The 14,239-nt window shown below is 37.5% G+C and overlaps 1 protein-coding gene across 1 annotated transcript; it reads left to right on the top strand.

The window, feature by feature from the left end:
- Nucleotides 1-1,612: 1,612 nt before the first annotated feature.
- Nucleotides 1,613-2,545, top strand: LOC102909467 (vomeronasal type-1 receptor 4-like). Its single transcript, XM_006996369.1, has one exon. It carries the CDS (start codon nt 1,613-1,615, stop codon nt 2,543-2,545), a length of 933 nt encoding a protein of 310 aa, XP_006996431.1.
- Nucleotides 2,546-14,239: the final 11,694 nt, after the last annotated feature.

Below are 14,239 nucleotides of genomic sequence, written 5' to 3'. Positions count from 1 at the left end.
AGTGCTAGTATGTTGTAGTTCTTAAGATGTCAGCCCATGTCCCCATTTTGTTTTAACTCCTTCAGATCCCAAGACTCATAGACAATTTTGTTCCAGTTCTTGATTGTTCAGCTGACTGTCATTGCATGGCTGATGATTGTCTGGAGCACTGGTCCTTTTCTGGGACTGCATTGTTCAGCATGGTACTGATTCACAGCTGCTTCTACCTAGTTCTTCAAGAAGCTCTCACCCTAATTAAGAGCCTTTTATTTACCATCTCCTACATGAATAGCGTATGGTATGCTGAGAATTAACTCTGAATTTACTGAACTGATAGATTATCTTACCCAGTGCCTTTTTCCCTATGATTTCCACTCTGAGACTAAGGATTGGTACATGATTTTTCAAAATACTATTTCAATAGAGACCCTGAACATTTCTCCATTATCTATCATTCATCATATATTGTCTTCCTTGCCATTTATTGTAGCATTTTAGCCTTACTTCAAGATATTGTGCACTGTGTCAGATGTCATCATATCAGACATTCCCATCCCTCTACCAGCCCTGACATGCTTGTGCTAACATGTATGTCTATATGGTATGATTTCCTAAAGTCATTTCTTAGCATGATGTAAGTTTTCACTTAAAGCACAGTTCTAATGCATATTGTGCTTTCAATATTTTTTTTTCTCTAAGTCTGTTGCAGGACAAAGACTGAGAGTCCACTCAGCATGACAAAAGTCCAAAATGTGAGTCTGAATTAAGCAGACTTGGTTACTACATGGAGAGAAAACATCTCACAGTGAAGCCTCAAATTCATTTTACAGGGAACATTTAAAGGCAAACATACCAGGACAAGTATATTCTTGTTGACATTTCACAGGGGTGGGTAGGGAGTAAAGCAATCAAGCAGATTAAAAGAAGCTAAAACATGCAGTTATTTGGGGCATTTCAACACTCAGTTTGTAGAATATGGTTGAATACTTTTCCAAGAGACTTTTCCTGGAGGCAGTAGAAAAGGGAGAGTGAGTTTCAGGTTAAACCAATGGTGGCTTTCCCTGCATCAAGATGAAAGACCCTTTGTAATGTCAGAAGAACATAACTATGTCTGAATGGTATTATAAATGTCTCATTCTACATAATTTAATTTTAGATGAAATATGCATTATGCAATAATATATTTATTTTTCTAGACTTTATTGATGTTTTCTTTTATGCCAGGACTAGAAAATAGCAATATATTCTGGAAATCTTGCAATATATTTTGTTCTATGAGCTGTCATTTTTCACTGTCTCTCATGGGCTAATGTCACATGATTGTGAATGTTTCATTTTCTATAAAACTTGATGGTTCTCCTTCCAACTTACGTATGCTCTGAGGTATTGTGCAGACTCAAAGTATCATACATGGAAAGTAACTAGTCTTGTCAAATTTTAAGGATTAGATCTGTTTAAGTGGTCAGACTGGCCTTGAACTCCTGAGCTTAAAAGCACTTTTGTTTCAGTCTCTCAGTAGTCCCATCAATTAAAAGCTTCTTCTTCCACTGTAGACTGTAAATACTTGTCAGTATTTATTTGAGCAGAAGAATAACAGTTCCATATTCATAAGGAAATTATGCCAAATCACACAATGGACTTCTGGATTCTGGCATTCAGAATTATTTTCTTATCAGAAACTACAACTGGAATTCTGGGAAATTCCTCTCTAATTTTCTACTATCTGTTCTTTTACTGCAGAAAATGCATATTAAAGCCCACAGATTTGATTTTCATGCACCTATTGACAGCCAATGCCTTGATCATTCTTTCTGATGGAGTGCCCCAAACAATGGCAGTTTTTGGATTTAAGCATTTCTTGGATAGTTTTGGATGCCAGCTCCTATTGTACTTGCAAGGATTTGGTAGGAGTGTTTCCATTGCCACCACAAGCCTCCTGAGTGTCTTTCAGGTCTTGACCATTAGTCCCAGTAATTCCTGTTTGAAGGATCATAAATTCAAATTTGAAAAGAACATTGGCTACTACATTTTACTCCTCTGGATCATGTACATGTTCATAAACTTCATTCATTTTGTATACATACTTGCCAACAAGTATACAAACAATGTGACCAGAATATGGGATTTTGAATACTGCCGCAGTATAGTGAGGGGTGGAATTGGTGGTTCAATTTATGGAGCACTGGTGGTGTGCCCCGAGGTCTTCTTTTCTGTGCTCATGACCTGGTCTAGTGGAGCTATGATTGTTATTCTTTACAGACATAAACAGAGGGTAAAACACATCCGCAGCACTCATGGTTCCTTCAGAATCTCCCCTGAATCCAGGGTCACCCAGAATATTCTGATCCTGGTGTCTACCTTCCTGGCTTTTTATACTCTCTCCTCCATTTTAAGAGGCTACATGGCTCTCTTGTATAATCAAAATTGGTGGCTAATGAACTTCAGAGCCCTCACTTCTCTCTTTTTTCCATCTTTTGTACCCTTTCTTCTCCTACACCATTATTCTATTGTATCCAAGCTTTGTTTGTTCCAGATAAGGAATAAAAATCATTTAATCTTATTTTAACATTGAAAACAACATGTTTTGCTTGATATACAGTTTTTCTCCTGTGTCACACTGAAAATGTCAATGCAGAAAATTATGTAGGTAGTATTTTTTTAAGATTAGCTGAAATGAATATGAGCATTTTGTCAGCTGGCTGCATCAGCAGCCTACATGAGCCAATCCTAATCTGTGAGACCCATCTTAGTCTTCAACTTGAAGCTGTGAGACTCTTCTATTTGCTACCTGATGTGCAAAGGAGCCAGCATAAGACTCACAACCAAAATGTCCTCCTTGTGGTTTCATTCTTTTAGGGAATCATGTGCTGTGGATATCGCTGTGTATGCTGTAAATATTTTGTTCTGATTGGTTAATAAATAAAATTTGGGAAACCAATCCCTAGCTCTCTTCAGGCCTAGAGGTGAGTGACACTGTTCATCCCCAGTGAGCCTTGCCTCTAGGACCCATTCCTGGGCCCTAGCCATTTCCCTAGGAACACCCACCCAACTTGGCTATAGTTTCCAGCCAGAAGGCAGGGCTCCTGTGGGTAGGCCCCTCCCTCACCAAGACCCTACAGCAGACTCTGCAATCTATATGCTCTGCTCTTATACCCATCTGCAGGAGACCACAGCCACTTCCTGATTCTTGGAAACCAACCCCCAGCTCTATTTGGACCTACAGATGAGTGACTCTGTTCATACCCAGTGAGTCTTGCCCCTAGGACCCATCCCTGGGTCCCAGTCATTCCCTGGGAATGACCCCCTATGTTGGCCCCAGTTGCCATCCAGCAGGCAGGGTTCCTAAATGAAGACCCCTCCAACACCAAGACCCCACAGCAGACCCTGCAATCTACATGCCCTGCCCCCATACCCATCCACAGGATACTCCAGCCACTTTCTGAAGCTTGGAAACCAACCTGAAGCTCTCATTGGGCATAAATTCTCATCAAGGCTAAACAGAAAACTCTCATTGTTCAAAGAACTGTCATTGGACCAAGAGTAACCTCAGGGGACCAGGAATCTGCCACCTCTTATTGGACCAAGAGAGGCTTCCTGAAACACAGAATCTGTCAGCTGTGACTGGACCAGGAGCTCCTATAAGACCAAGAGTGGATCAGAGAGTCATAGAATCAACTTGCTTGGGTTAACCTAAGAGAAGCTACCTGAGACAAAGAATCTGCCTGTTCCAATTAGACAAAGAACTAAGACAGGACCCAGACAGGCTCCCTGAGACACAGACACAACAAGCACAGCAGCAACTCCCTCAGACACAGGTACCTCTTTTACCCATTAGAGGAGGAGATGGGCAGATGTCAAGGCAGAAGTACATAGGCAGAAACATCACCAGAACCTAGCCCTCCTCCAACAGCAAGACCTGAACATCACAAGGTAGAAAAAGCAGAAGAAAATGACCTTAACAATAGCATCATGAACATGCTAGATGCCTTTCAAGAAAAAAATGACAAATGAATTTGAGGAAAAGAAAAACAAAAAAGTGGAAGAAATCAATAAAGAAATTGAGAAAAAGACAAACAAAGAATTGGAAGAAATCTATAAAGAAATAGAAGAAAAGACAAAAAAGTGGAATAAATCAATAAATGCATCAAAGAAAATCATGAAAAAGCAATTAAATAGTTGGGGGAACAGTTCAAGACCTGAAAAGGGAAATAGAAACAATGAAGAAGACACAAACAGAGGGAATGCTGGAAATAGAAAATCTGAGTAAATGAACAGAAAAACACAGATGCAAGCATAACCTACAGAATACAAGAAATGGAAGAGAGGTTCTCTGGTGTAGAAGGTACAATAGAGGAAATAGATTCATCTGTCAAAGTAAATACCAAAGCCAAAAAAGTCATAACACAAAATGTCCAAAAAATCTAGGACACCATGGAAAGACCAAACCTAAGAATAATAGGATACCAACTCAAAGACATAGAAAATATATTCATGACTCTCTGATCCACTCTTGGTCTTATTTGAGAAGAATACCAACTCAAAGACATAGAACATATATTCAACAATATAGAAGAAAAATTTCCCAACTTAAAGAAGTGAATACCTATGAAGATACAAGAAGCCTATAGAACACTAAACAGACTAGATCCCCCAAACAAGTCTCTATGCCACATAATAATTAAACAAATAAACCTACAGAATAAAGAAAGAATATTAAGAGCAGCAAAGGAGAAAGGTCAAGTGACTTATAAAGGCAAACCCATCAGAATAACACCCGAATTCTCAATGGAGAATTTGAAAGCCAGAAGGACCTGGACAGATGTAATGCAGACACTAAGAGACCATGGATGCCAGCCTAGACTAATATACCCAGCAAAACTTTCATTTATCATAGATGGAGTGAAGAAAACATTCCAAGACAAAGCCAGATTTAAACAATACCTAACCACAAATCTAGCCCTATAGAAAGCCCTAGAAGGAAAAATTCCAACCTAAGGAAGTCAGATACACCCACAACAACACAGGCAATAGATAATCCAACAGCAGTAAATCCCAAAGAAGAGAAGTACACACACACTACCACCAAAAGACATCAGGAACTAACAATCACTGGTCACTAATATCCCTTAATATCAATGGACTTAATTCACCTATAAAAAGACACAGGCTAACAGAATGGATACAAAAGCAGGACCAATCTTTCAGCTGCATACAAGAAACACACCTCAATTTCAAAGATATACACTACACCAGAATAAAAGGCTGGGAAAAAATTTACAATCAAATGGTCTTAAAAAGCAAGCTTGTGTAGCCATCCTAATATCCAGCAAAATAGACTTCAAAGTAAAATCAATCAAAAGTGATCAAAAAGGACAATACATACTCATCACAGGAAAGATCCACCAAGATGAAGTTTCAATTCTGAACATTTATGCCCCAAACACAAGGGCAACTGTAGCAATAAGGCCTGCGCTACCACCATCTGCTCACCATGTCCAGCGAGGGGCTGTGGATCAAAAAACAGAGACAAGAGACAGTAGGTCATTCACCTCAGCAGAATGCCAAAGGCCGTTTATTGAAGGAGGGAGGAAACCTTAAATACAGGCTTGCAGCACAATGGGAGAACCCTGGAGGGTAGGAGTTCACTACTGATGTTTTACAATCTTGCATATAAGCTGTTAAAACCCAATATGCAGGATACACAAGCAAGGAACTTCCCTTAGGCATTCAGGGGGGGTGGAAACTGGCAGGGAATTAGCATTGGGAGGACATCAAGGTCAAGGTCAGCAAGCAAGGCAACAGCTACCCAAATGTGGCCAGGGCCCTACAGGCACCCACATATGTAAAATAAATATTACTAAAGCTTAAATCACACATAAAAACCGACATATTAATCACCCTACTTCAACACCCTACTCTTGCCACTGGACAGATCTGCCAAATTGAAACTTAGCAGAGAAATAAGGAACTTAAGCGATGTTATGACTCAAATGGACTTAATTGATATCTACAGAACATGCCACCCTAACAAAAAATAATATACCTTTTCTCAGCACCCCATGGAACCATCTCTAAAATTGACCACATACTCAGCCACAAGGCAAATCTCAAAAGACACACACACACACACACACACACACACACACACACACACACACAAATGGAATAACCTCCTGTATTCTATCAGTCCACCATGGTTTAAAGTTATATTTAAACAACAACAAAAATTTCAGAAAGCATACAATCTCATGGGAATGGAATAATGCTCAAAGTATCACCAATGGAAGAAAGAAAGAAATTACAGACTTCCTAGAGTTCAATGAAAATGAATATACCACATACCCCTATTTATGGGACACTACAAAAGCAGTGTTAACAGGAAGATTCATAGCACTATACGCCTATGTAAAGAAGTTGGAAAACCTCACACTAGTGACCTGAATGCTCTAGAACAAGAAGAAGCAGAGTCACCCAGGAGGAATAGATGCCAGGAAATAATCAAATCGAGAGATGAAATCAATGAAATAGAAACAAAGAGAACAATACAAAGAATCAATGAAACAAAGAGTTGGTTCTTTGAGAAAATCAATGAAGATAGACAAGCCCTTATTAAAAGTAACCAAAAGCCAGAGAGAGAGCATCCAAATTAATAAAATCTGAAATGAAAAGGGAGACATAACAACTAACACTGAGGAAATCCAGAGAACCATCAAGTCATCCTTCAAAAAACTGTACTCCCCAAAACTGGAAAATCTAAAAGAAATGGATAATTTTCAGGTTACACAACTCATAATGAAAATAAAAGAATCACATGTTTTCCATCATTTGCAGATCATATCCAATAGACACTAGTGAGGTATGCTGATGTGTAGTAGATTTCTAAAATTCGAAGTGATAGAAAGATTGTGGATAGCAATAGTGCTTCCACAATGACCCCATGAAGCCTTTAAACACTTCTCTGATCCAAGATATATGTTAGTTCAAACCACTTACCATGCCTTAGGAGGATATGACACAAATATCATTTTCTCTGTATTCAGGTTCCATGTATGCCCAGGTTTAGACAAAGTAATAACTGTCAACATGCCTCAGTGTCTTCCAGATGTTGAGATGTTGGATTTAGAGCTGTGATGTAATGTCTGAGCCTGTCCTTGTAAGGGGCCATATGTGATAAGAGTCATTTTGTTTGCAATTACTATGCAAGGAGATCTAACATCATAGGGATCCATGCTATGCTGAAATATCCCTATGTTGGAGAGAGTGATTGACTGTTCAGATGGACAGAAGCTATAAGCCTGTTGTTATGACATGTCCACTATACCAAAATCTACTTAGATTCAATACAACTCCAGTGAAAACCTCCATCTCATTGTTCATAAAAATAGAAAACAATCAGTCTTAAAATTCATGTGGAACCACAACAGACCTAGATAAAAAAATAACAATTCTTTTTTTTGGAGATAGGATTTCTCTGTGTAGCTTTGTGCCTTTCCTGGATCTCACTCTGTAGACCAGGATGGCCTTGAACTCACAAAGATCCTCCTGCCTCTGCCTCCCGAGTGCTGGGATTAAAGGCGTGCACCACCACCACCCGGTGAAAAATATCAATTCTTTACAGACCAAATAATGCTGGAGGAATTATCATTCCAATCTTAAGAAATATTACAGAGACAGTAAAAATATGTTGTTGACATAAATACACACATGTAGAACAATGGGACAAAATAGAAGACCTAAACATGAGGATATATAACTCAGCATATGGTAGAGAAAAGAACACATCTTCAATAAAAGGTGCTGGAAAATTGAATTTCCCCATGTGAAAAATGAGATGAGACCTATACCTATCACTTTGCAGAAAAATAACTCCAAATGGATCAAAGACTCAATGTGAAATCTGAAACATGGAACAATATAAAAACAGTATTTTTCTTTCTATTGGTGAAAATTGTTTATTGATAATTTTATGTGTATACATACACATACCATAGATGCATACATACATATACATACAGACATATATGTGGTGGTAATCTAATTGTACTGAAATATTTTTTTGATTGTATGTTAATAAATAAAGTTGTCTGGGGTTCAGAGCTATTAGAGCCATTGCAAGAGTGTGGCGGTGGTAGCACACGCCTTTAATCCCATAGATATCTGTGTGTTCAGGGTCAGAGCTATTAGAGCCATAGCAAGAGTGTGGCGGTGGTGGCACATGCCTTTAATCCCATAAGATCTCTGTGTGTTCAGGGATACAGTCAGCATTGGAGACATATGCCTTTAAGACCTAGGGGGCTGTACATTCAGACAGTGGCGAGGCAGTCATGTGTTTGGGTTTACAACCAATGAGAAGGCAGAACAACATACTTTAAAAAAACGAACCGACAGGAAGTAGGTCTCTTTTCGCGAAGCTGGGACAGCAGGAGGAAGGGTGAGATTTTAGCTCTGAGCTCTGACTTCTTGGCTTTCTCTTTTACATTGTTTCTGTGTTTCTTATTTAATAAGACGGTTGGTTACATCTACACATATATATGCATATGCATATGATTTTGTTTATTCTGTTTGCTCTCTGGCCTGATACTTGAATAAACCAAAAAGTTCTTCACCAACCAACAGTTCTTCAGTTTAATGTCATTTAGAGACAAGCACCTCACCAAGAATCCTTCTGGATGTTAATGCCATTCTGGGACTGCTGAGGTATTCATCCTCAGAGAATGACTAAATCAACAAGATAGACAAGCCCTTATCCAAACTAACCAAAAGACAGAGAGAGAGAATCCAAATCAACAAAATCAGAAATGAAAAGGGGGACATAACAACAGACATTGAGGAAATCCAGAGAATTATAAGGTCATATTTCAAAAACCTCTACTCCACAAAACTGGAAAACCTACAAGAAATGGACATTTTTCTGGATAAGTACCACATACCTAAGTTAAATCAAGACCAGATGAACTATTTAAATAGTCCAATAACCCCTAAGGAAATAGAAACAGTCATTAAAAGTCTCCCAACCAAAAGAAGCCCAGGACCAGATGGTTTCAGCGCAGAATTCTACCAGATCTTCAAAGAAGAGTTAATACCAATACTCTCTAAATTGTTCCACATAATAGAAAACAGAAGGAACATTACCAAACTCCTTCTATGAGGCTACAATTACCCTGATTCCTAAACCAAACAAGGATACAACAAAGAAAGAGAACTACAGACCGATCTCCCTCATGAACATTGATGCAAAAATACTCAATAAAATACTGGCAAACAGACTCCAAGAACACATCAGAACAATTATCCACCATGATCAAGTAGGCTTCATCCCAGGGATGCAAGGGTGGTTCAACATATGAAAGTCCATCAACGTAATACACCATATAAACAAACTCAAAGAAAAAAAACACATGATCATCTCACTAGATGCAGAAAAGGCATTTGACAAAATCCAACACCCCTTCATGATAAAAGTCTTGGAGCGATCAGGAATACGGGGAACATACCTAAACATAATAAAGGCAATATATAGCAAACCAACAGCCAACATCAAATTAAATGGAGAAAAACTCAAAGCAATTCCACTAAAATCAGGAATGAGGCAAGGCTGTCCACTCTCCCCATACTTATTCAATATAGTACTTGAAGTTCTAGCCATAGCAATAAGACAACATAAGGAGATTAAGGGGATACAAATTGGAAAGGAAGAAGTCAAGCTTTCCCTATTTGCAGATGACATGATAGTATACTTGAGTGACCCCAAAGATTCCACCGAGGAATTGATAAAGCTTATAAACACCTTCAGCAACATAGCAGGATACAAGATCAACTCAAAAAAATCAGTAGCCCTCCTATATACAATGGACAAAGAAGCTGAGAAGACAATTATAGATACATCACCCTTTACAATAGCCAAAAATGACATAAAATACCTTGGGGTAACACTAACCAAGCAAGTGAAGGACCTATATGACAAGAACTTTAAGTCCCTGAAAAAAGAAATTGAAGAAGATGTCAGAAAATGGAAAGATCTCCCATGCTCATGGATAGGCAGGGTTAACATAGTAAAAATGGCAATCTTACCAAAAGCAATTTACAGATTCAATGCAATCCCCATCAAAATACCAACACAATTCTTCACAGACCTGGAAAGAATAATACTCAACTTCATATGGAAAAACAAAAAACCCAGGATAGCTAAAAGAAACCTGTACAATAAAACAACTTCTGGAGGCATCACAATCCCTGACTTCAAGCTCTACTATAGAGCTACAGTAATAAAAACAGCTTGGTATTGGTTCATAATTCTGTCCAGTTTTATGAAAAAATTGTTAGATTGGCAAAGCCCGTATTGTGTAAAACAGTCTAGTAAATCACAACTGTTACTGAAACATTTTTCTAATATGACTGCATTTGCTAAAGAATTAAGGAAAGCAATATTTTTCTTTTTATTGATTATATATATATATATATATATATATATATATATATATATATATATATATTAGTTGTGATTTGTAACATATATAACATATAATATATATAATAAGGAGTCTTAAGCCCATTCGGTTGATGAACATGAATAACCATCAAAACTGTTAGATTTTAATCACAGTGATGCTTTTGCATGCATACCCACTTAGACATGTGCACAGGTATGGAGATCCATATTGACAGAGGTGTGCCCTGAGGGCCTAATGTTTATAGAGGGGGCAAAGCTTCTTACCTACATTCAGGAATATATTTAGCCGAGTTGATAGTGGACTTGGGCAGGATCTCACGGGAGCTCCATCTCCTGTTTATGAGATCACAGTCTTAGCACCCTAAGGGGCAATAGTAATCAGTCCCAAGTCCACTGTGTGCTTGATCTCTGATTCCTTAAGCTAGCCAGTGATCCCCTTGTGCAACATTGCTTGATTCAGGCTCCACATTAACTTTCTCTCACTATATAACAGTCTCTCCTTTTTTTTTCTTACTACCGTTGTCTTCATTTCTCCTGTCAGGAAACTGTAAATCAGATGCTGTACTTCTTAATAAACTTGTCTGGCATGAGACATAGCTTTCGTAAAGCTGCCTGAGCCCAAATTTTACATTCCTTGTCTTTCTCTCTCCTTATCTTCTGAACCCTTGGTCCTGTCTCTCAAGACTCTGACACTGAAGAATGACTTGCTAGTCCACTTTACATAGGAACATACAGGAAAGTTCACACATATACTGAAATAAATGTGCACAAAAAGAAAATAACATACATCTCATCATTTTTTAAACTACTATGTGCAATTGTTGTGTCACTATCCATAGTGGATTTTAGTCTGATTTTTTTTATGTTTTGGAAAGTTCTTACATGTATACAATGAAATATGTCCATGTATATATATGGTAAATATATACCATATATTTACTCACTTCAATCCTCTTTTTATATCATTTATAATTGTTTCTGCCTGATTTCCTATAATTATTTTTGATAACCCAATAATTGTAATTAGTACTTCCTAAATAAGTATGAGTGTAAGGTCATTCACTTAGCATGGGAAAACTACCAGTGACTTCACATTCCAAATAGAATGATTCCCCTGCTCCAGCAGCTGTCAACTGCCACTAGCTCATCAGTGAGGGGTTAGGTTTGCAGAGTGTCTGCCCCATATGTGCATAGAATTTTTTAGATATATTTATTATTACTTTATGTGTATATTTAAGTAGGTATAGTATGTATGTGTATTGTGTACAGTACATGCAATTCCAAAGATAGACAGAAGAGGGCATGCAATTCCCTGGAATTATAGGTGGTTGGTGCTGAAAATGAGATTGGGTACTCTGCAAGAGCAGCAATTGCTCTTGGGCAAAAACACATCTCTCCAGCCCTATACATAGTTATTTAATATAATCTAATGTTCCTTCATTCACTGATCAGTTCAAGTTTATTGAATATAAAGAATATTTATATTCAATATTAATATTAAGAATATATATTTATATGTTCAATTTTCTAGATATATCTAGCATGTATTGTTTCCTGCATTATACATCTAAGTAATGATTATATATTAAATCTATATAGTTACATATATTTTTATTTAATTAACTTATTTTTATGTGTATGGCTGTTTTTGTTGATGTAAGTCTGTGTGCTTGGTGCTCACATAGGCCAGAAAGGGCATCATATTCCCTGGAACTGAAGTTAGAGATTACTTTGAGCCATAGTGTGGGTACTGGGAATCAAACACAAATCATTTTTGAGAGCAGCCAGTGCTCTTAATTACTGAGCCACATCGCCAGCATTTATATTAGTTAATTTTCCAAACCTGTGACAAAAATTCCTGAAAGAACAACTTGATGGAAGGTTTATTTTGGTTCTTGCTTTCAGGGGATTCAGTACAAATTTCCTTGACCCACTGTCTTTGTGGAGACTATCAGGACAGTAGTTATGTGTGGTGAAGGAGTTTCCTCAACTCTTTATAGATGGAGATTATAAGAAGAAGCATTGGGCACCAGGTGCAATATCCAAAGTAACACTGAGATTGTTCTGTTTAAGCTAGGAGGCAGCTGCATCTCCTTTATATTCTAATACCGTCCTCCATCACCTGAGGACCAGACATTCAAAACATGCTCCAGTGGGTGATGTTCAATTTTTCTAAGCACTGAAGAATGTGACATGATAATTGTTTTATTAGCATTTATTAATGAGGTGTCTACACAGTTCCCATTACTATATATTGTGGTAATTGTAATTGCTCTATTCTTTCAAGTGTGATCAGTTTTATAATTACATGTAGCATAAGAACATTCACACATTTGTGTAAGACATTAATGTGAAATGAGGCCATGAATTTGAAAGTAAGTAAGGAGGGATATGTGGAAGGTTTGGTGGAAAGAATGAGAAGTGGGAAGGGGAATATATGTAGTTATAATACAATTGAAAAAAATTAAGTGAATCTTTATTTTTCCCACTAAATTGACTGATGCACTGGGATAAAAGGGCCAGAGAACCTAGGTTATCATTAATGACAAGATTCCCCCTGGGGAAGAACTTTTATATTACTTCAATTTACTCTTTTTCCTAGAGATTCTAAAATCCAATATGTCCAACCCCAGACAGGCTCAACTTCTGAAATCCCATAGTCCATTCATTTCACTACATTGTACAGTTCCCTTCATTCATTTGACTAAATATAGACTTATTGTCTACTAATTATTCTTTACAATTTTCCCTTTCACTTTGACCATGTTTATCTAGTCATATATAATATTCTGGACATAAAGTAAGTTTACTTTGTGCTCCACAACATCACAACTTCTAATCTGATCATGAATCCCCTAGAGAGACCAACATTTGCAAAAATATAAGAATGTCTGATGTAATCTTGGGCATCCTCTGCGATTGGGCCTTTAGATCAATGGCCTTGACACACAGTTCTCTCCTTTGGTCATCCTGGTTGGCAGAACAACAGAGGTTAATCTTTGCACAAGAGATTTTTTGAAATATACATTTTTATGTTTTAATTAGTTCTCAATGTGATCAATTTTCAAGTAATATCTTTGTGCATATTTCATTTTGATTGATTCTTTCACCAATCTATCTCTCTGTTACCACTTCTCTACTAGATCCTATTATAATAAACTCCTACTTCCATTCTTTTCTGTTATTTCCTCTAATTTCTCATCTTTTATTCTAGTCTCACAGGCAAAAACTTTTATTGAGATTGTCACATATGAGTACTGTGTTAACATCAGCCTACCCCCTCCCACTCCCTACTACAACTTTTCCCTTGCTTCCCCTGCTACCTGTCAAAAGCAACTTTTACATATGTGCACTTTAAATCTACAAGTCTGTTTAGTGTTGATCATATGTATATATTTTAGGGTTACCACATGTTATTGGATAACCAATTAAGAGGCTTATCCTTATAGAAGGCTGATTCTCCCTTTTTCAGCACTCATTAATTACTTGTAGCTTTTCACGCAGAGGTAGAGGCTTGTTAAATTTTCCATTCATGTTGTCATGTCAAATGATGCTGCCACAGTTCAGGTCTTGCTCAGAAAGTCATGTTCTTGAAATTTCATGATTAAACTTAAGATCAGTTCAATAGGAAAGGAATCATGACTGATACAATAAACTTAGCCTACTATCCATGGCTTCAAGGTCATAAACCTAGAAGAGAACCAATTATTTTCACCTTTGCAAACCAATATAACATAAAACTACATTTTATATACCTAGCCTGATACCCACTGGTAGGAGTAGATCTCAGCTATAATCAGCAGAGAGGTT

This window comes from Peromyscus maniculatus, chromosome 1, assembly GCF_049852395.1.
Source record: "Peromyscus maniculatus bairdii isolate BWxNUB_F1_BW_parent chromosome 1, HU_Pman_BW_mat_3.1, whole genome shotgun sequence".
Taxonomy (NCBI): Eukaryota; Metazoa; Chordata; class Mammalia; order Rodentia; family Cricetidae; genus Peromyscus; species Peromyscus maniculatus.
This window is presented reverse-complemented; position numbering and strand designations above follow the sequence as displayed.